The sequence below is a fragment of the Neomonachus schauinslandi genome, chromosome 1 (assembly GCF_002201575.2).
Source record: "Neomonachus schauinslandi chromosome 1, ASM220157v2, whole genome shotgun sequence".
Lineage (NCBI taxonomy): Eukaryota > Metazoa > Chordata > Mammalia > Carnivora > Phocidae > Neomonachus > Neomonachus schauinslandi.
The window spans coordinates 80,123,834-80,146,584 of NC_058403.1; the positions used below are offsets into that span (position 1 = coordinate 80,123,834).

The following is a 22,751-nucleotide window of genomic DNA, read 5'->3' on the forward strand; positions in this document are numbered from 1 at the left end:
AGAACAATTAATATAAGGCTTTACTTTTAAGATCTTTTAAAATTATATTATTTTTCAAATCCTATTGGCTTGCTTCATATTATTAAAATGCCTCGTGTTCATTTACACCTCTACCTTGTTTCATAAACAAACATGGAGTGTAGCAAGATAAACTATCCCAAAATACATGAAACTGCTTCCACAGTTAATTGACAAGCTTCTGAGTTTAGAACACTGTTAGTAGAGACTTCTGATACCAGAGAAGCCAAAGGGACAGTTTCAAGAAGTCATTAACTGTGTTGAATGCTATGGATGACCCATAAGATGAAGAATAAAATGGTCCTCAATCATTCAAATATGATTACCATGACTATACTAAAATGAATTCATTTTGTATTTTTACTTTTTTACACATTTCAATATCTTCCTAAAATTTATATATTATTTAGTCCTCTCTTTTTCAAAGTGAGCTACTTAACAACATATTGGTCTGAGATAATCAAAGAATATAAAGTGCACATGAAACCTAGCAGAGTATAGGGTAAAGGCTCTTTGAACCAGACAGCCTGAGTGCCTATCATGATTCTACTGTTTACTGGTTGTATGGTATTAGGCAAGTTATTCAACCCTCTGTGTGTCTGTTTACACCTATAAACATCTGTAAAATGGATAATTACTCAAGTATGTTATGAAGATTAAATGAGATACTTGCCAGACACACAGCACACAAATAATATTAGCCATGATTATAGACATCTGTGTTGTGTACACTAAGTTCTATTCTCAGTTCAAACCTCCCAGAGTTGGATTTAAAACATACGCCCAAGAGGTGCCTGACTGGCTCAGTCGGTAGAGCATGTGACTCTTGATCTTCGGGGTTGTAAGTTCAAGCCCCACGTTGGGAGTGGAGCCTACGTAAAAAACACACACATATGCCCAAGACAAACACTGTATACAACATAAATACATGTTTTAAAAAAAAATCTGTCAAAAAAAATATTTCTCAAGTCAAGGGCACTAAACCAGATGCTGGAAAAAATCAGTTCCTAGACTTACAAAGTTTAGCTGGGAAAGACTGATACTGAGTGAGTAATTTAATTGCATGGTATTTTACAAAGAAATGCACCTGACTTAATCTGGGAGTCAGAGGAAGTGACATTTAAGCTCAGACCTGAAAATAAACCGGAGCTGGTTAAGCTAAAAAGAAACAGGAAAGGGGCGCCTGGGTGGCTCAGTCGTTAAGCGTCTGCCTTCGGCTCAGGTCATGATCCCAGGGTCCTGGGATCGAGTCCCACATTGGGCTCCCTGCTCAGCGGGAAGCCTGCTTCTCCCTCTCCCACTCCCCCTGCTTGTGTTCCCTCTCTCGCTGTGTCTCTCTCTGTCAAATAAATAAATAAAATCTTTAAAAAAAAAAAAAAAAACAGGAAAGAATTTTTATGTGGAGAGAACACCATGGGAAAAGACTCTGAGTTAAGAGAGAATAGGGATGTCAAGAAATTGAAAACTCTAGTATGGTAGGGATACAGAGAATTAGGGGGAGACAGGTGAGGATGTATAATGCAGAAACTGCTAGGGAATTTAAAATATCTTAAAACCCAGAGAGCCTCATGTCTACACTTGATATACGTTTCTCTCTAGAATAAAGTGCAGTAAGAATATGTACAGGAAGTGGCTACGGTAATATACCAAGAGATGATAGTGACCTGCACCAGGATGGTGGCAGAATGGATGGCATGATGTAAACAGCGTAGGCACACAGTCAAGGGGCTGAATCGACAGGAACGAGTGAAAGATAAGAATCATTCAACTTGTTTTAGGTATATAGTGGATCCATTCACTTAAAATAGGGGCCATCAATCAGCAAAGGCTTCGTGAAGGGATGTTCTTGAGTTTGAGGTACTTCTAAAACATCCAAGTGGAGATGTAAATGGGCAACTTACTATATGGATCTCAGAACTTAGAAAACAATCTAGGTTGGAAATACTGGTAAGATAGTCCTTTGTCTATATCACCTACGGGGTGAGAAAGCAATGATTCTTAAACTTTAACCTGCTTAAGAGTCACCTCAGGGGCTGATTACAAATCGTGATCACCAATCCCAGAAAGCCTGATTCAGCAGACCTAGCAAATAATTCAAGAAAAAGCATTGTTAACCAATCCTCTCAAGTGATTTTGAAATAAATGGTCCAGACAACATCTTGAGAGCACTGACTCTGAAATAAGAGAGTATTGTGAAAAATTCTAATGGTTATTGGTTAAAAGGAGAGAAGGAAGAAGGAACAAAGCAAGCCAGTAAGCAGCAAGAGAGAGAGAAAAAAACTGACATGTAGGACACCAGAGAAGTCAAACGGACAGACTGTTTCAAGAAGTCATTAACTGTGTTGAACGCTATTGAGGACCACTAAGAGTAAGGATAAAAGGGCCCACTGAATTTACAGCCATGGAATGAGAGGGTGGTGAGTAATGAAGACAACACTTACAAGATGTTTGGCTCCATAAAGGACGTGCTAACAAGAGGCAGCAGGCTATTGGGGATGGCATGGGGCTAAGAAGGGATTTGTTTGCTGTTTGACTTTGTTTTGGGATGCAAAACACTTGACCAGAAAAAAACGGTGAGGCTCAAGATGTATGAGACAGAGAACACTTGAATTTAATTCTTTTTAATCCTGCTAGTTATTATACAAATATAGGTTCAAATCTTTTCTCAGATAAATAAAAGCCACAGCCTATCAAAAATATTACGAGATCCCAAAGTTATTTTCTACAGTTAAGGAAGGACAAAATACTGATTGGTCTTTGGAAAAAAGCAAAAATACTGAATGGTATTATATATCCTGACTCTAAGGAAAAGGTGGGGCTCCTCATCAAAGGCAAAGATGAAAATTGAGGCAGCAGGAACGAGTGCCACCTGCTGGTAAAATATAAATTCTCAGTATTTTAACTGAAATAGAAACCAGTCTTACTAGAAATTTCAACTAACTGGATTAGAGGTTATGCTTCACACTGATACAGAATATCAGATCTTCCCACCCCACAAAGAAAGTCTTTGGTCTGCTGGTCTTCCTCTATTTCAAAACATTCAACAGTAGGAGGCACATAAATCCAAGAGCTTTTACATTTTCCCTAGGTAATTTTAAACTGAAATACACCGCCTCCTAATTTCTACCCACTGATACTAGCCTTCCTTCTGCTACAATATGGTAAACCCCCATATTGGAGGCCTTCATCATCTGAAGGCAGGCATGTCTCCACTTACTTAGCCATCAGATTAAACAAACCCAGTATAGTTTTTTCAAATGCTGTTCTTTAAATCTCCCACCATCCTGGTTGTGGGATGTAGCTTAATCTGTCAATAGTCCATAAAGTATCTCAGAACTTTTATTTCCAACAGGTAGCCCAGTAGTACTATTACTTACCTTTTCTGGGCCTTCACACACTATTAACTCATGCTAAGTTTGTGGTCAACTGAAATCCTGTCCAGCAAGATCCTCCCAATCTAGTACTCATGTAATTTAATTATTTGGATCTAATGCAGTCTTGATGTTCATCCTTGTTAAATTTCATCTCGTAACAATTTTGATGGCATTTTGTCAAGATCATTCTGAACCTTGATTCTTGGTGCCACCTAAATTTCACAAGCCACTCACTATATCTTCATCCAAATCAATTATAAAAAATTGGATATGAAAGAGCCCTAAAATGCAATTAATACTAAGTCACCAAAGAATACTCTTTTGGGTACGGATGTTTATCTAGCTGCAAATCTATTTACTATTTACCAATCTATTTACTACTCATTAATTTATTTCAGCCATTAGGATAATGGAAAATTTAGACAAATGCTTGAATGAAAACAAGGTATCATGTAACAGGCATTCCATGAACATTCTGTCCTCATATTCCTTTCAAAAAGGTAATTTATGAGTTTAACATGGTCATTCTCAAGGGAACTCATGGAAAATGTTCATAAACCACACTGGAGTTATCAGTGGATACTTTCCTAAGTCCTCTTCCTTTAAAAAAAAAATACACTTTAAGAGTCAACCTATTTAATGATGTCATGATCAACTATTTAAGACTAAACACTTAAAATGGCAGATTTGTGGCTAACCATACATGTATTTCACTCATTCTAATGGGCTGAAGATCTTTTCCAGAATAAAATTGTTCTCCTGAGTGAAATAAATTGTGTCTCCTCTGCTTAGGCATCCATGCTTAACTGAACATACTTTATTTAAAAATGAATCCAAAGTTACTTAAAAATTATGAACAGCGACACAGATTGTTCAAACAATATCTGGGTTATAATTCCACTGGGTTTTGAGATTTAAACAATCATTATGCGACGAACTATATGTCACATTTGCTGGCCTTCAGCTTTTTAATATATTTTTAACTAGGCGGGGCGCCTGGGTGGCTCAGTTGGTTAAGCGACTGCCTTTGGCTCAGGTCATGATCCTGGAGTCCCAGAATCAAGTCCTGCATCGGGCTCCCTGCTCAGCAGGGAGTCTGCTTCTCCCTCTGACCCTCCCCCCTCTCACGTTCTCTCTTTCATTCTCTCTCAAATAAATAAATAAAATCTTTAAGATATACATATATATTTTTAACTAGGCTTTTCCACTTTAAAGACCATTTTCTCTGCTCATGAAAATAGAAGCAAAATAAGAAGTGCTATTCTTTAGTAGAGTATAGCAATCCAGATGTGGACCCTGAGGCCCAACTTCCTGGATTCTAATCCCAGCTCTATCATTTATGAACTGGGTGACCTGGAACAGGTTACTTAACCTCTCTGTCCCTCAGTCTCACCTATATGTGTGAATAACAACACTACCCACCGTACAGAGTTATGAAAGAATGAAATGAGTTACTATGTGTAAAGCATTAACAGTGTCTGCCACACAGTAAACATTAAATGGGTTAGACGTTTGCTCTAATTCTCATTCTTGATCACCTATTAATATCAGTCACCCTTTCTCATGGATCCTTTCCCTGCACTTGCTCTGAAAATAACTGTATAAAACAACAGTTACTTAGGAGCTGGGCTCTGAAACCAGAAAGGCCTAGATGGGAGTGCTGACCCACCACTTACCAGCAATGCTACCTTGGAAAATCACCTTTTTCCAGCTCAACTTCCCTCATCCATGCAATGGGGATTAAAAACAGCATCTGGCTTCATGGGGTTTTTGTGAGAATTAAATAAAAATTGTATTAAAAAAAAACTTCAGGGGCGCCTGGGTGGCTCAGTTGGTTAAGCGACTGCCTTCGGCTCAGGTCATGATCCTGGAGTCCCTGGATCGAGTCCCGCATCGGGCTCCCTGCTCGGCGGGGAGTCTGCTTCTCCCTCTGACCCTCCCCCACTCATGTACTCTCTCTCTCTCTCTCATTCTCGCTCTCTCAAAATAAATAAATAAATCTTTAAAAAAAAAAACAAAAAACTTCACATAGTACTTGGCATGTAGTAGATACTCAGTGAATCTTGATCAAAATCCCTTTATGGGTAGCCCTCAGCATTTTGGTAGGCACAATCTGGGGACTATTTTCCTTTCTGACAGTCTTATAGGTTCATGATGCCTTTGACATATATCTTTGATTATCTGCCTCTCTTCCATCTTTCATAGCTAGTCTGTGCTTTGTAGACAGATACTTCCCTCAACATTCCTCCCCATTTCCTTTCTTTTTGAATTTTTGTGGTTATTATGTCAAAATTTAAGAATTTCCTGTTCTTTGTGAACCCATTTGTTTTCTGAAGCCTATAACCATGAGATTGTGCCCATATTTTTCTTCTGAAACATGTGCTTTCTAAAACATAGGATTCAAGCTGAGCTTATTTCTTAACATTATTACAATCTTTAAAATAAAGTGGTATTTTTTCCCCCTCAAGAGTCTATCCATTCTATTTCCCTAATCATTGGTAAAAAGTAAATCCAGAATAATGGTTTCCACCACTGTTTCCTTTACCTTCTAGGAGACTCAATCATTAATCAAAAATTGTAGCAGATACTCTTTTAGCAGAATGAAACTTCCAATGTATATCTAAAGAACACATCCCTATTACAGTTTGTTTCTCTGTAAATTTTATAACCTGGATTAGAAACAGTCATCTATAGTCCCTGTCATGCAAGATTCTTTTGCATTTCTCCACCAGAACACCACCTTTTTCTTCTTTCACAGCTCTCTGCCACATTCTTCCCCAGCACAGTGGTTTCTGTATCACACATATACACACACACCCCTCATTAGCCCTCCAAGCGTTCCCTATTAGAGGTTTCTTTCCAAAAAGTGTACATTTCAATGGCCAGAGTTCTTTCATAAATACCATCCCATCACTTCTTGGTAATAGACATCCCCTTGTTAAAATACTGTATTCTATATATACTGCAATGGTATATACAAATTTATTTATATATAAGGTATTAGTGCCAAACAGTATTGTTCCCAAGTGCTTTCTTTCTGCCATATGCCTTCCTCCTAAGTTATCTGATTTCATAATTTTATTGGGGCTTATTCCTCTACTTCACTGATAAATTTAATGAGCCTACAACCAAAAAGTAATAAAAGTTACTCTGCCAGAAGACCACTACCATAGCATTAAAAGAACACAGCTCAGGAAACCAAATCTTCCGCTCATACCCTCCAGCTCTTAACTGCACTATCTATTCTTGTCTTCCAAAGTTACTAGCATCGAATGGAGTTACGGAAATATATAAGCTGTGCCTGCTCTTCAGAACACCAAAACCCCTAGATTTCTTCTAAGTATTTCCATTAATGTACACGAGAAAAATTCTTTGACTGGATTGCAAACTTAAGATAGCAAGGACCATGTCTATTTTACACACTGTACGCCCAGTGCCCGGGGTGTGTACCTTGCCATACGGACCAAGTTCTGCCCACAGCCTGTCTCTGAATGGCTCATAGCTAAGAATGGTTTTTAAATTTTTTAAGGGCTGTTTAAAAAAAAAAAAAGAAAGAAAACAAAGAAGAATAAGTGAGAGACCATATGGCCCCTTCTCAAAGCCTAAATTTTCCCATCGGGCCCTTTTTAGAAAATGTTTGTTGACCCTCCGGTTTTTGTTAAAAGTGAAGGCAGGGAAGGGAGAGGTGAGGGAGCTCGAAAAATGGGAGAAGGACAAACAGATTTGCAATAAATATAACTAGAGATCACTACAAACAGTACAACTCACATAATAAAAGTTGTACAGGTCTTTAAATAGTTCCTTGCCTTCCATTTTCATTGAGCTCCAAGAGAAACTACAGACCTTTCATTCGCCTATTGTAGAGATCTTTCTCTGGGGGTAACCAATCTGTTGTTGCGTCACAGGTGCTCCTAGAACTAAATTTAAACCCTGGTAGTACACCTCTTCTCTAACTAGCCTAGTTAACAAAAATGTTAGTTATCAGCAAGGTGTCAGCCACTGTAAGGTGTCACTTCACAGGTACGCATCCTTATAGACACATCCTTTCCTTCCACATCGCACTAAGTAACTAACTGCATCAACACTCCACAACATTTTAGGCGGCTGTTCCCATGTGACCTGTTACTTCAAAATTTCATCATTTAGAATGCTCCAAAAGCCCTGAAATAAAGTTCTGAATGCTGAAAAATGTTTAACCAAAACAGGAAAGTCCCCTTCTCAAGTAATATGAAGGAGCAGTATTAGACCTATTCATAGCAATGTCTCTTAGAAGCATGTGCAAAGGTGTACCTGAAAATGCTGCTCCATCACTTGGATTTTTCCCTGGTCTGGACACTTTTTCAGAGCTCGATCTGCATAGTGGAACAGGATTTCTACCATCTGTAAGGAAAACAGCCTTGTATAGAAAATCAAAACATACCTCTAATATTTTTCAATACTTAATATACATGGATCTTCCTAAATAATACAGAATCAAGCTTTATTAAAAATACAATTTAAAATTTTAGTGCCTTATTTCCCATTATTTTTAACCCCAGACTAATTTCTTTCAGCCTCAGGGCTACTACTAATTTGCTAATCTCCAGGTTCTAGACCTCAGTGGTATCTTTGTTGCTCAGGAAATGAAAAACTGAAGGTAAGCTCTTCAGAAATGCTCTGCTGTAGGTCTTTCCCTCAAGAACACAGAACACAAATTCCTGAAGTATTTTAGCAGATACCGAGAAAGTTATTCATGAGTCTGCAAGAGTGACCGATTTCTATTCATGTTTTCTATATGCTTACACTAATTTGAAATGTAATTTTTACCAATGCATTTGCACAATAAAAAAATAATGACTATATAATAAATGGAGTCAACCAAGTCTAGATTGGGAAAACAAAGCCAACATTAAATATTAGCATTAATGCTAATTAATAATAATAATAATAATAATACAACAGCCCTCTCTGCTACCTCAGGCAACACAAACACACATGTAGTATTTCTATTTCTCATAATCACCTGTTTATGAAAACTAACACATGTCAACTTTTTATGGGCTCTTATTAGGCTCAGAAATAATCCAGATCTTTGGCTTTCTCCCTCCTCCTTTCTCCTGTCTTTTGGCTATTTTACAATTTTATCATCTTCATAGTGAGCAAGGGAAAAAAGGAAAGGTGATAAGAAAGTTTAAAAGCATTCAGGATGACACCAGGGAATTCTAATCTGACTTATTTTTTTATATACTCTCTCCTTGACTGTAGCCATTTACCTAATTATGCCCCCAAATTATTAACTAATACCAAAAGCAAACCTGTACTGTGCCCAAGTAAAGCCCCTATTAAAATACTCACTCGATCTGCAACAACAGCCTTTCGCTTACTGGCATCCCCGGATAATCCTGCAGAGAAGCAAAATCCAGCATAAAAACAAAGTCCACATCTTAAGGACTGAAACTGTTGTGGTCTTCTATTTACAACCCGTGCTAACAATAAACATAATTATAACAAAAAGTGTACCTTTCAATGGCCAGAGTTCTTTCATAATATGCCATAATAAGAGCCATCTCCCATCTACCGGACCTGATAACATTATCAGTGTACCTCCCTTTTATCCCAACAGTAAATTCTTCTTATCAAAGAATTTAAAAAGCGACATTAAAACTCCAAATCCCATCATTAACCTTTTTCAGTGGAAGTCTGTAAGGTTTGATAACATCTTGTTCATAAAATATTTGAACACTAAGCTAAAAAGTATTCTATGAGTGTTTATTATTATTAATACTATTATTTATTCTTTCTACTCTAAACAATGTCTACTACACTGGTACTCTGTTAACTTACCCACTACTGCTTTTGCTTTTCCTTCATGGAAAGACCATGCAAGAGCCAAGGCTTCTGTAAGACAATCTTGTTTCAGGAGATGATCCACTCTCTAAAATGAATAAATGAGAAAAGCTAGACCCCTTTGTTCAACCAACTACCAGTTGGAATTCCTATTCTACCTAATACCTTTTCAAAAGTTGTTGCTTAACAGCTAAAATTATTCCAAAAACCATGTAACTATATTTGTTGTTTTTTTTTTTTTTTTTTTTTAAGATTTTGTATTTTATTTGAGAGAGAGAGAGCACATCCCCCATGAGCAGGGTTGGGAGGGGGAGAGAGGGAATTCCAAGAGGACTCTACTGAGCACGGAGCTCAACACGGGGCTCTATCCCAGGACCCTGAGATCATGACATCAGTCAAAACCAAGAGTTGGACGGTCAACTGACTGAGCCACCCAGGCATCCCTGTGACTATCTTATTTCCTTAACACACTGGATAGTACAGTGACTGTATGGGCTAATACAGGCAGCCACAAGGCCTAAATATGAAAAAAGGCAAAAGCTGGAATGTCACTGTAACAAAAATGGCTACTTGTTTATCACAACATCCATTCACTCCCTCCTCCTTAGCAACAAATCCCATGTGTACCTGAGACAGCAATATACCAGCTTAAGGACATTTCTAAGACTCCCTTGCAGCCACTTTTTGGGGGCCATGTAACTAAGTTCTGGCCAATGACAGGTAAGTAGAAGTGTTGTTTGGCCTTTCTGGGATATGACCTTAAAAGGCAGGGGCCAGCCCTTCTCTTCCCTTTCCTCCTGCCTGGAAAGTGGACTTCACAGCTAGAGCTCCAGCAGCCATACTGGAACATAAAATGAACTAGAGACAAGAATTCACACACAAGGATGGGGGAACAGGATAGTATACTAAAGACCAGAGAGCTGCCACACTAGCCACAGGCTCCCTACCTCGAGAATGTTTTTACATAAGAAAGAAATCTTGTTGAAGCCACTGTTATTTTAAATTTTCTGATATATGTAGCTAAATGTAATCCTAATTTATAGCCAGTTTTATCAAATCAAGTACCTAATAGTGATTCTGATATACACTTCTAAAATTAAAAAGCACAAATCCAAATAATCTTTTCCTGCAAAGTCAAAACAGAAATGTTAAGATGCTATCAATTCAACAGCTCTAACATATAAAATTACTTTAAACTCACCTCTCTCCAGCTTCTCAGCATCATCACATAAACAGACTAGAAAATAAAGAAACTGTAATTAAAATGATCATCTTTAACAGCCTCATTTGGGAGACATATTTGTCCCAGTCCCACATCTCATTTTACATCTCTCTAAGGAAAAATATTTCACACTACAGTTAGAGGTATCTACTAAAGGGTTTTCAAGGGCCCACATTAAAGAGTAAATCAAACAAACATTTAATGGTCACTAAGTCTACTGTCCAAGGAGTTAACTCCACAGGAAAGGAACAAAGAATGCCCTAAATCCCTATACTAACTGACATTATTTTGAATTTTAATAATGAAGAGATATTTCTCCAAGTTAATAAAAAAAGAAAAAAAGGCAAGGAACAAATTGACATATAAAAAAGTTCCTATTCTAGTGATTCTAAGTCAAACACCTCAATGCATTTTAATATATCCTAAGCTGATCTAAGCTAAAGGACATCTTAATTATATGACAAATATACATGATAAGGTATCTTCCTGGTCATGAAAACATAAATGTGAAGATTATGAAAGTATGTCCTTGAATCAAGAAAATAAGCATCCTATGATAACCTAAATGAAAGTAAAAATACGTCTAAAACTAGAGAAAATAAATAAGCTAAAGATCACAACTATATAACCCCTGAAAAGGGAGCCTGCCTCACTCAGTCAGTTGGAGCATGAGACTCTTGATCTTGGGGTTGTGAGCTCAAGCCCCACATTGCGTGTAGAGTTTACTTAAAAGAAAAAAAAAAATTCCCCTTAAAAAAACCATATATATATCTCCCCTAAAAGTTTCAGATTACTGATCAATATTCACTTTATAATGCACAGCTCTCTTTACCAGAAACCTCCTTCAGCCACAACTACCCTGACACAAATGCCAAGTTACAGAGTAGAAGAGCTTACTTTTGTCCCCAAATAAAAGATTTGACCACCATAGCTACTGATGGATTGATAACAAGCCTTCTCTCCAACCAAAGCCTATAAAAAAAAAAGTTAAAATTACATGCATTAGAAGTCTCATTAAGTTTTAAAGAATGTCAAGTACACAGACATTTTAGGTCAACATAGTTTTATCCCATAAATTGTGGGGAAAAAATGTCAGTCAAGTGCCAGTCTGTCAGTGGAAATGGCAGAAAAGACAAAGTGCAAAAAATTAATTCCCTGCTTACATACGGTCTTTTTATTTTTTCAGAGTAACACAGACATGGGAGGAATATGCCAACTTACTAAATCTAAAGGGAAACTGTGGCAGTCTGCCCATTATTGGAAGACAGACATTCACTGCTTCTGGCAAAGACCAAGGCTGTTTGAAAATGGTAACCTCTAAGTTCTTTGAAATAAACATCAACCTAAAAGGCAAGGAGAAACAGGAAGACAAAGCAGCATAATATATGGGAGTCAGCCTAGCCCAGCAAAAGAGAAACAAAACCTACTGTGTGATAAATTTGGATTGTGAATTTTGACTCTGTTACTTTAGGTATGACCCTACCCTAAACAAGTTTCAAACTTCTGACATTCAGTTTTCCCATCTTTGAAAAACCATGCAGTTTCCATGAAACTTAACTATGTTAATATTTATAAATGTCCCCAAGTATGTAAATGGTCAATAACTGATAACCATGATAATTTTTAATTTTTCACTATGAAATTTAAAAATATATACAAAGGTAAGGAGAATACAGTGAACACTCCGCATCCATTAATCAGCCTCATCGATTACAAGATCATCACCGATCTTATCTCACCTGTACTCCCACAGACTCTCCTATACACAGTATAATTTTGAGATGATTCTCAGATTTTGAATATTTCATTTATAAAAATCCAGTATATGCATAATAAATAAGTCCTTTTTAACATAACAACTTCATTAGCATACTTTTTTAAAATCAGTAATATGAAATAAAAATAAAATTCTATGAAATATCCAGTATTTGGATTTCAAATGGTCTCATAATTTATGTCAAATGTTGTTGAGGTTTTTGTTGTTTTGTTTTTGCTTTTTCTACATTTCGTGTGTCTAAATCAAGATCCAGCAAAGGGACACATATCGGAGCTGGCTGGTCTGTCTCTTAACGCTCTTTAAAAGTTTATAGGTTTTGTCTCCATCTCACTCCTTTATTTTCCTTGAAATTTACTGCTGAGAAACTGGAATACTTATTCCATAGTTTCCTACTATCTAGACTGCATTGCTAATTACATCCACACGGAATCTTTTAACATGTTCCTTTGTCTTCCATATTTTCTCTAGAAGATGCTTGATCAGAATCAGTGTCTTTTGCTTTGATTTTGGTTTGGGTTTTTTTGGGCAATACTACTCTAAGTACGATGTTAGCTATAAGATATATAGCTATATAAGATATATTAGCTATAAGATTTTTATAGATGCCCTTGTTTATATGGTTGAAAAAACTCCTTTTATTCCTAGTTTGCTGTTTTCTCAGAAATGGATATTGAACTCTATCAAATGCTTTTTGTCTTTTGAGATACTATGGTTTTTCTTTTATAATCAACTAATACAGTAAATTATACTGATTGTGAATGCCAAACCAGCCTTGCATGCCTTGGAAAAACACCATGTGATCATAATTTATTACTTTTTATACATTGCTGGTTTCTATTTGCTAATATTTTAAGTATTTTTACTTCTATGCTTATGAGAACATTAGTCTATAGTGTTCTTTATTGTAGTATCTTTGATTTTATTATCTGTCTTATAAAAGTTAGGTGCTCCCTTTTGCTCCCTATTTTTAAAAGACTTTTGTGTACAATTGGCTTTTCTCCCCCCTTAAATATAACAAACCTCACTAGTGAAGCTCTCTGGGCCTGGAGCTTCTCTACAGAAGCTCCAAAGTCAATCAATTTCTTTAACTGATGCAACAGTCACTTAGATTTTCTATTACTTGATGAGTCGGCTTTGGTAATTGGTGCATTCCAAGAAATTTTTCCATTTCATCAAAAGTTGTTGAATTTATTGGCATCAAGTTATGCACATATCTTTTTAATATTTACAGACTCTCCAGTGAGGACACCTCTCCCATTACTGATACTGGTAATTGTGTCTTCTCTTTTTCTTGATTAATCTCATTAGAGGTTTACCAATTTTATTTCTCTTTTAAAGAAGTGGTTTTTGATTTCTTTGATTTTCTCTACTATCTGTCCATTTTCTATTTAACTGATTTGTGTTCACCTTTTTATTTTTCCTTCAATCTACTTTAATTTTGCTCTTTTTCTTTTTCCTTAATTAAGACAGAAGCTAAGGGCATTGACTGGAGATCTTTCTTCTAAAGTATTTAATGCTGTAAGTTACCCTTAAAAAACTGATTTAATTGTAGACCACAGATTTTGATAGGTTATATATTCATTTTCATTCAGTTTAAAATATAGTCCAATTTACTCTGAGCTTTCTTCTTTGACTCATGACTCAGTTGTTTAATTTCCAAATATTTGTTTTTTTCCAGATTTACCCTGATGATTCCTTCAACAACTCATGGAAATTTGTTTTAAGGCCTAGCATATATCCTATATTGGTGCATGTTCCACATGCTGTTGAACAAAGTTTGTAATCTGCTTTTGTTCAGAGGAATATTCTATAAATGTCACTTAGGTCAGTTGGTCAACGGTGTTTAACTCTTCTATACCCTTAATGATTTTCTCTCTACTAATTCTAATAATGACTGAGAGGGATTTTGTGTCATTGTGGATTTGTTGGTTTCTCCTTTCAGTTCTGTCAGTGTTTGCTTCATGTATATTGGAGGTCTGATACTGGATACTTAAATCTTTAAGGTTCTTATGTCTTTGTAACCCTTTTATCAATTTGAGATTTCTTTATAACAATATTTCCTACTCTGAAATCTAGTGATTATGATTAGAGTTTGCACAGTATGTCTTTTTCCATCATCTTACTTTTAATTTACCTGTGTCTCTGTACTTAATATGTTTTATAGACAGCACAGAGTTAGTTCTTGCTTTTCTTTATCCAGTCTGACAATCTCTGCCTTTTAATTGAAATGTTTAGACTATTTCCACTTCCTATAATTATTGATATGGTTGGGTTTAGATTTCTTATTAACTGTTTTTTCTACTTGTCTGTTCCCTTTTTTATGCTTCGTTGAATTTGATATTTTTTAACATCCTATTTTGTCACTACTATTAACTTATTTAGTTATACCACTTTTTTTTTCAGTGACTGCTCTAGTGTTTACAATATGTAACTTTAACTTATCTCCTTCTACATTTAAGTATTATACAATTTGATGTATAACGTAAATCCTTACAATGATATACTTCTATGCCCCACTCCCTGCTGCTATATATTATTTTTGTCATACACACTACTTCTGCATTATCATAAACATTACAATATATTATTTTTGTTTTAAACTGTCAATTGCTCTTATTAAATAATAGTACTGAGGTATAATTTATATACCACAAAATTCACTCATTAAATGTATAATTGAGTAACTTTTAATAAATTTAGTTGCCCAACCACCACCAAAATCCAGTTTAGAACATCTCCATCACTCCACAAAGATCCCTTGCACGCATTTCCAGTCAACGTTCATTCCTACTCCCAGGCTCAAGCAACCACTAATCTACATCTATCTCCATAAACTTGGCTTTCCTGGACATCTCATAGAATCAAACAATCTTTCCATATGGTTTCTTTTACTTAACATGGTATTTTTGAAAAGGTTCAACCATGTTGTAGCAAGTGTCAGTAATACATCCTCTTCATTGCAGAACAGTATTCTCTTACATGGCTAAGTCACTTTTTGTTTATCCATTTACCAAGTGGTGGACATTTGGATTGTTTCCAATGTTCAGCTATTATGAATAATGTTGCTATGAACATTTGTGAACAAGTGTTTGTGTGGGCATATGTTTTCACTTGTCTTGGGTATACACCTAGGAGTAGAACTGCTCAAATAAATCCTTATGAATATGTTGAACATTTGGAGGAACCGCCCACAGCAGCCGTACCATTTCGCACCAGCAGCATGTAAGAGTCCCAGTTTTTCCACATCTTCACTAACACCTGTGAATGTCTGCCTGCCTGGTGGGTATGAAGTGATATCTCACTGCAGTTTTGAGTTGCATTTCCCTAATGATGAATGACGTTGAACATCTTGGCTATGCTTGTTGGCCATGTGTATATCTTTGGAGATTACTCCAGTTGTTTTTGATGAGAAATCTGCTCTCATACTTATTGCTGCTCCTGTGCATTTAATATGTCTTTTCTCTGTGGCTGCTTTAATATTTTTTCTCTTTACCACTCATTTTGATCAATCTATATATGGTTTCCTTTATTTTACCTGTGCTTGGGTTCAATGAGCTTCTTGAAAACTTGTGTTTATAGTTTTGGAAAGTTTTTGACCACTATTTCTTCCATTTCTTTTTGTCTCCTTTTCTTCAGAGATTCCAAATGCTCATATATTAGGCTACTCAATGCTGTCTCACAGGTCACAAATATTTTTTTAAATTATTTTTTCTGTGTTTCATTTTGGATCGATTCTATTGCTATATCTTCAAGTTCACTCATGTTTTTTCCTACCATGTCTACTCTCTGACCTTAATCCCATCCAGGGCATTTTTCATCTCAAGCACTAATAATTTTTATCTCTAGAAGTTAGATTTGCATCTTCTTTAGTTAATCTTCCATGTCACTACTTAACTTTTTGGATCTATAGACTATAGTTGTAATAACTGTTATGTCCTTATCTGCTAATTCTAACATCTGTTTCACGTCTAAGTCAGTTTTGATTGATCTTTCTTCTCACTATAAATTGTGTTTTTCTTCTTCTTTACATGCCTAGTAATCTGATTGAATATCAGACACTGTGAATTTTACTTTGGGTTCTGGAAATTTCTCTATTATTAATATTCCTGTGCTTTGTTTTGTGAGTTAGTTAACTGTTGCCTGGAAAACAGTTTGATTCTTTCTGGTCCTATTTTTAAGATTTGTAGTGGGGACCAAAACAGTGTTTACTCTGGTCCTAATTACTCGCCACTACAGAGGCAAGATGCCCCTGAGTATTCTACCCAATGCCCTATATATCATGAAGTTTTCCATTCTGGCTGGTATAAACAAGCCAGTGTGAGCACTGGATACAGTTCCTTCTAAACCTAACCAATAATTCTTTCCCTGACCTTGGGAAGGATAGCATTTGCTGATCAGTAGTCTGCTGAATACCCAAGGGGAACTATAGGTATAGTGCTTGCTCTCCTCTCCAGTACCTGGTCCTGCAAACTCAACCCACCTTAGTCTTCCCACAGTCTCAGCTTATGGAGTCCTTCAGGCTCCAACTGGGTTCCTCACCCCTGAGCTATACCCTGGAAACTCTCTAGGCCAGAAGCTAGGATAATCATAGGGCTCAGGTCACTTGTTTCCCATTTTGTCAGGGATTGCTGTCCTTCATTGCCTGATGTCCAGTATTTGAAAAGTTTTTTTTTCCTTCTATACGGGAAAGTAAATCTAGTGCCCATTATTCCATCTTAGTCAAAACTGCAAGTTCAAAGTCTAACACCATTTCTAATAACCATTCAGACACAAGAAAATACCTAAGTGTGGGATAGTAATTAGTCTTTAGTGAATTCTACTGCATTACCATTTCTTATTCTGGATTGTCTTGGTTTCTAAATTCTGTAACTGGAAGACCCTTTCATATATTTTTTAAACTCTGAAGTTCTAATACCTCAGGGAGATTTGAGCAATGGCTGCATATCACATAGGTCTCATTAAATATGAGCATCATTACTAATCTTTTTTCAAGAAATTACCCAGGAAAGCCTCTAAATTTCCTGCTTACGATTACTGGTTTAGGAAATCACAACTGTAAACTATCTGTGTAAATTGCTAAAGGCCATCATTGTGGTTGCTTAAGATACAGTAAAGTTAATACTAAGGTAATACTTGCGTGTCTTCCTTTTCTCCAGACTCCTACATTTCATCCATCCTCTATTCCTAAAGACTCTCCTTTCTTTCTTTCAAAGCCATCTTGATCTTTTAATGCCCACAGCCCCTACACCTGCTCGAGGCTTTACAATCACCCAAGTCAGGCTACCTATCTCTAGTCATTCATCCCTTAAATCTATCAGGCTTATTGCCACCATTTTAAACTTTCTAAAATATTCTGCTTCTACAATTTCTTTCTCACAAATTTTCAATTTCATTATTTTAGTATAAAAGTTAAAATTCTTTGGTATTAAGTTAGTCACATTTCTGAAGAGAAGGTAACAGGAATTACTGTTTTAGTTTACATTCCTGAATACTTACAAACACACCCATATCCACTTCAATCTAGACATAAAGATAACTAACTTCACACAGTTCCAATTTCTAGAACAAAAAACAAGAAAATACCAAGTTTATCAAAGCAATCCTAAGATAATGGATTACCCTTACCAGTGCCTGGCTAACATTTCCTCCGGTGGCTAGGGATTTGAAATGACTGCTGTTATAGACCAACTGAACTTCTGAGATCTCCACTGTTTCCAATTCCTCTTGAGTCTGCCGATCAATCACATGCAACTTCTCCACACTATCCAAGAGCACAACCGTGCGTGAGTTTATCCACTGCAAATCAAGCACACCGCAAAAGAAAGGTGAGGCCCATCCCACACAATCATTGAGGACAAAAAGAAAGCCTGGCCACTCAGTTAAATTATATTGACGATTTTACCCATTTAGTAACTTGATGACAACAAAATCACACCAAGAATTACTCAGTGACTGTAGTGGCCAGACAGCAGTGGATAATAGTGTGTAACACAGCTCTGAGTTCTGACAGTGTTGAAATGACTCATAGTATTTAAAAAAAGGTAACTAAGAAGGGTGCCTGTGTGGTTCAGTTGGTTAAGCATCCAACTCTTGATTTCGGCTCAGGTCATGATCGTGAAATCAAGCCCCGTGGGCTCCGCAGCGGGGTGGAGCCCGTTTAAGATTCTCTCTCTCCCTCTCCTTCTGTCCCTCCCTCTCGAAAAATAAATAAATAGGGGTGCCTGGGTGGCTCAGTCAGTTAAGCGTCTGCCTTCGGCTCAGATCATGATCCCAGGGTCCCAGGATCGAGTTCCACACTGGGCTCCCTGCTCAGCGGGGAGTGTGCTTCTCCCTCTCACTCTGCCTGCCACTCTTCCTACTTGTGTGCACTCTGTCAAATAAAAAATCTTAAAATAAATAAATAATAAAAATCAAAAAGGTAACTAAGAGCTTTAACAGATATATTACAGTATATATTAGTTTTAGTAAAATTCTTTAAATGGTACACTGGCACAAATGACTTAAGCAAAACGACAAACTGCATTTCTCATGTTTTTCACATTAGTTAAATAAAAGGGCAAATAAACCTCATAAACCTAGGTGGTCAAATAATTGTTAGCATTTACATAATACATACTATAAAATAGAAGCCTTCTAAAATATATATTTCCTTTAAAACTTCCCTACCAATTATGGGGGAGTTCCTTGCTTTTCTATTTCTCTATATTCTGAATTTTCTGTAGTAAGTACTATTATAGTTTCAGAGGTAATAACTTAATAATATTAAAAATTTTCTGAAGGATGCCATTTTGATAAATTTCTTGGGTTTTATGTATGATTTCTTCTTTTCTTCTTAAAGACTTATTTATTTGAGAGCGAGAGTGTGTGTGCGTGTGAGTAGGGGGAGGGGCAGAGGGAGAGAATCTTCAAGCAGACTCCCGGCTGAGCGTGGAGCCTGACATAGGGCTCGATCTCATGACCCACGAGATCATGACCTAAACTGAAACCAAGAAGCAATACCCAACCGACCTAGCCACCCAGGCGCCCCTACAATTTCTTCTTTTCAAAACAATTTTTAAAAAAATTTCAATCCCTCCCCAGGAAATAAGTGGAGTTTTAAAATCTGCTCAATTAGAATTCTAAATTAGCCAGAATAAAGTACTTTCTCTCTCTGGTATTCATGTTGTTTTATTTATCGGACCTATTCCATGTCATCAGAGATTATTTGCATACTCCCGTATCAAAAACAACCAAGTTAAAATGATTACTTTTAACATAAGTGAAAATACACCCTTATCACTGTATTGTGGCTACTATAAGGGAAGGGTTTTGTTCTGTTTTTCCCCCCAAAATTTATCTCTCAGAAAACGGGGAGTTTGATGTTCAAATTATTTACAAAGAGCTCTTATAAGGTGCTCTCTTGATTATTTAAAAAAAACAAAGTATCATTTAGGAAAGACACATTATTCGCCTTATACAACCTTAGTCAGTACTAGTTTTTAGATGCCATCAAAGGTCATCTGGTTAAAAGAGAATGACAGAGTGTCAGCAGGTTTAGCAATTATTCCTAAGATTAGACCCTCACAACTGCAACTGCTGACATTGTTGTAAACGAGCCTTTTAATGGTAATTTATAAAGCAATGCAGTTACTGTCACATCATGGATGAGCCAGAGGACAGATGAAAACAACTACTGCCCTACTGTGGGGAGAATGGCTACTTGTGGTTGAGGGAAAATTTTCCAAGGACAGAATCATATGCCACATCTCAAACATCTTAAACAGAAGTAATTATGAATTCTAGGAAACGGTGTTAGATAATCCAACAGGAGTCCTGGTGATGACAGAGACACTGATGTCTTACATTCATGAGAAGAGTTTGAACAAAAATATTTCATGAAATGTATATGGAAAAAAAGTATTTCTAAGTCAATAGTCTATCTGTGAGATTAAAAGGCAATGTGCAACTAAATAAATTGTATATTATAAATAAAAGATCCATTTCATCTATATCCTTAAAAGTTACATATTATCAAGTTAGAGGAAAAATTTTTTTAGCCATTTTATTAGGAAAATGAGGCTCTGTCTCTTATTTAGGGTTGCCTATATTCATGCATACACAATGTTTCACTGGATATTGATATGCCAAAAGCATTAATGACAGAAACCCAGAAATATTACAATTACAGTATTTGCAAAGTTGACACACTATTTGAAAAAAAAAAATTGATATAGAAAGAAATACTTTTTTAAACCCTAAAGTTGCTTAAAACGGAGATGTGTGGTGGAGAGAAAATTCTGCCAAAGTTTTTAGCCATGAAAAAAAGAATAAATTAGATAAACTTCTGAACCAATTAGGACAAGCTCAGAAGAACAAAAATGTGTTTACAAAGAAAGCCGGGCAACAATCCTCAAAAAACCCACCCAAATTCTTCTGAACTCCCCTCTGAACTAATCAGGACATCAAAGAAAACTTTTTCTGACCCTGCCACTGTTCAGCAGGACATAGGCTGAAAGGCAATTAAAAGGAAGGGGGCATCGGGGCAGCTGGGTGGCTCAGTGGGTTAAACATCTTGATTTCGGCTGAGGTCATGATCTCAGAGTTGTGAGACTGACCCTGTGTTGGGCTCCGCGCTGGGCATGGAGCCTGGGTAAGATTCTCTCTCCCTCAGCCCCTCCCCCCCCTCTCTCTTGTTCTCCCCACCCCCCCCCCCGCCCCCGCAAAAAAGTAATGTGGCATTACACCAAACTCAGACTCCGTTACTTCTGTCCATATTTTACATAATCCCAAATGTCAGGGTTGATGGCAGAAATCCTAGTAGTGCTAATACACAGGGTCTCAAAACAATTAGGTACATGAGATAAATGGGGCAAATTAATCTGAATACTCACAGTAAAGTTGATGAGATCATAGTAGAGGTGAAGGTGCTTTTGCTTAGTAACATGTATTGCTCCAGACTCATCTCTCTTAACCTGATGGTGAAATAAAAACAACCTAAATACCAGCTATGTTTTGAGGGGCTTTTGTAGATACTTAATTATACTCCACCGAGAAAATGAGTTCCATTCACAGTATGGATAAGCCCAAAGTACTGGCAATTAAAGAAACTATTACACAAATGAAAAAAGTCATTCACACCATGATTTGTACAAAATGTGAGGTATATCTGGTCAGTGGTCTGGCTCTCGGTCCTGTAACGTGTGTGCACTCTACTATAATTCAGAACAAATTAACTGCATCCCAGCAGCGACTGTACTCAGCTAGAGCTAAAGCATGAAATGGGATTGACCACATGGTATGATAAAGTCAAAAAGTCCATTAAAAAAAAAAAAAGCTGCAGTGACAAAACTAGACTTTTCTGAAGGATACTGTTACAGCTCAAACGGCTCAAAATGTCCCAGGAGAACAAGTGTCAACAGTTTATTTACATATGTGTACCCACACCCTCTCTAATCTTTCAGCACCCTTATAATTTGCTCTCCCTGCTTCCGCTCCAAGGTGACAGAGCATGCAGAAGAGAGCCCGATGTACTTCTGACCCTTGTGAAATGCAGGACATCCTAGCCAACCTGGGCTGCCTGACACTCTCCTGGACTAGCGTCCTAGGTGGCTTCCTTTCCCCTCAAGCCCCAATCCCTTTGTTTTCTAGTCCCATCACTTACAGTGTCGGCCTCACCAGATACCTGAACAAACAACGGAGCCCTCCTAATGCAGGCCCTTCACGTACACTCATCTCTGCTTCACTAAGCCACTTGCCCTGGAAGAAACGATGTGCTAGTAGGAGCATGTGATCTAGAGGCCTGTGCTTCGGTTCCACTATTACAGCTGTGTGACCCAGGGCAAAATAAACACCAAATTGTTCCCTATTTGGCATATACTGAAAGTGTTTCACAAACAAAAAAACAGTGCCAACCTCACCTATTGTGATTCGCTGGAGTCCTTGCTAAAGAGGATCATTTACATAATCTAAATCCCACCCCCTCCACCCTGCTTACTATTACCTCTCCCTTGCTGGCATATTCACTAACTCCTTTTTAAGGGCACTTTTCCTTTTGCTATCTAACATGTTTCTGACTTTTCCATCCTCAAATAAAAAACAAAAACAAAAAGCCTTTCCCTGATTTGCTTTTTACAGATATTTAACCATTCTCTTTCCTCTTGCAGCCAAACACTATGAATGTAAGTTTGCTCTTCTCGACGCCCATTTCTTTAACAAGGCTCTACCATGTAGCTTCCACCTCCATTCCACTGATGACTAGTCCTCTGAAAAGTTTCTAATCAACAACTACTTGCGGGGGTGCCTGGGTGGCTGAGTCGGTTAAGCGTCTGCCTTCAGCTCAGGTCATGATCCCAGGGTCCTGGGATGGAGTCCCACATTGGGCTCCCTGCTCGGCGGGGAGTCTGCTTCTCCCTCTCCCTCTGCCCACCCCCACAAGTTTTCTCTCTCTCTCAGTCCCTCAAAGAAATAAATCTTAAAAAACAAAACAAAACAAAAAAACCCACTACTTGCATATTCAGTGGTCTTACCTTCAGTGGTCTTCTCTCTTGATCTTTAT

The 22,751-nt window shown here is 37.1% G+C and overlaps 1 protein-coding gene across 3 annotated transcripts in view; it reads right to left on the reverse strand.

Annotated features, from left to right (window-relative positions):
* The window catches only part of VPS8 (VPS8 subunit of CORVET complex), a 237,786-nt gene that overhangs the window by 180,265 nt on the left and 34,770 nt on the right, over positions 1 to 22,751 (reverse strand). For all 3 annotated transcript variants that reach the window (XM_044914623.1, XM_044914617.1, XM_044914619.1), the window contains 7 exons: positions 21,088 to 21,168; positions 17,843 to 18,013; positions 11,338 to 11,412; positions 10,420 to 10,455; positions 9,216 to 9,306; positions 8,727 to 8,773; positions 7,683 to 7,772 (listed from right to left, as the gene is read on the reverse strand). In XM_044914623.1, the coding sequence (XP_044770558.1) occupies positions 7,683 to 7,772; positions 8,727 to 8,773; positions 9,216 to 9,306; positions 10,420 to 10,455; positions 11,338 to 11,412; positions 17,843 to 18,013; positions 21,088 to 21,168 (591 nt within the window). The remainder of the gene's footprint in view (positions 1 to 7,682; positions 7,773 to 8,726; positions 8,774 to 9,215; positions 9,307 to 10,419; positions 10,456 to 11,337; positions 11,413 to 17,842; positions 18,014 to 21,087; positions 21,169 to 22,751) is intronic.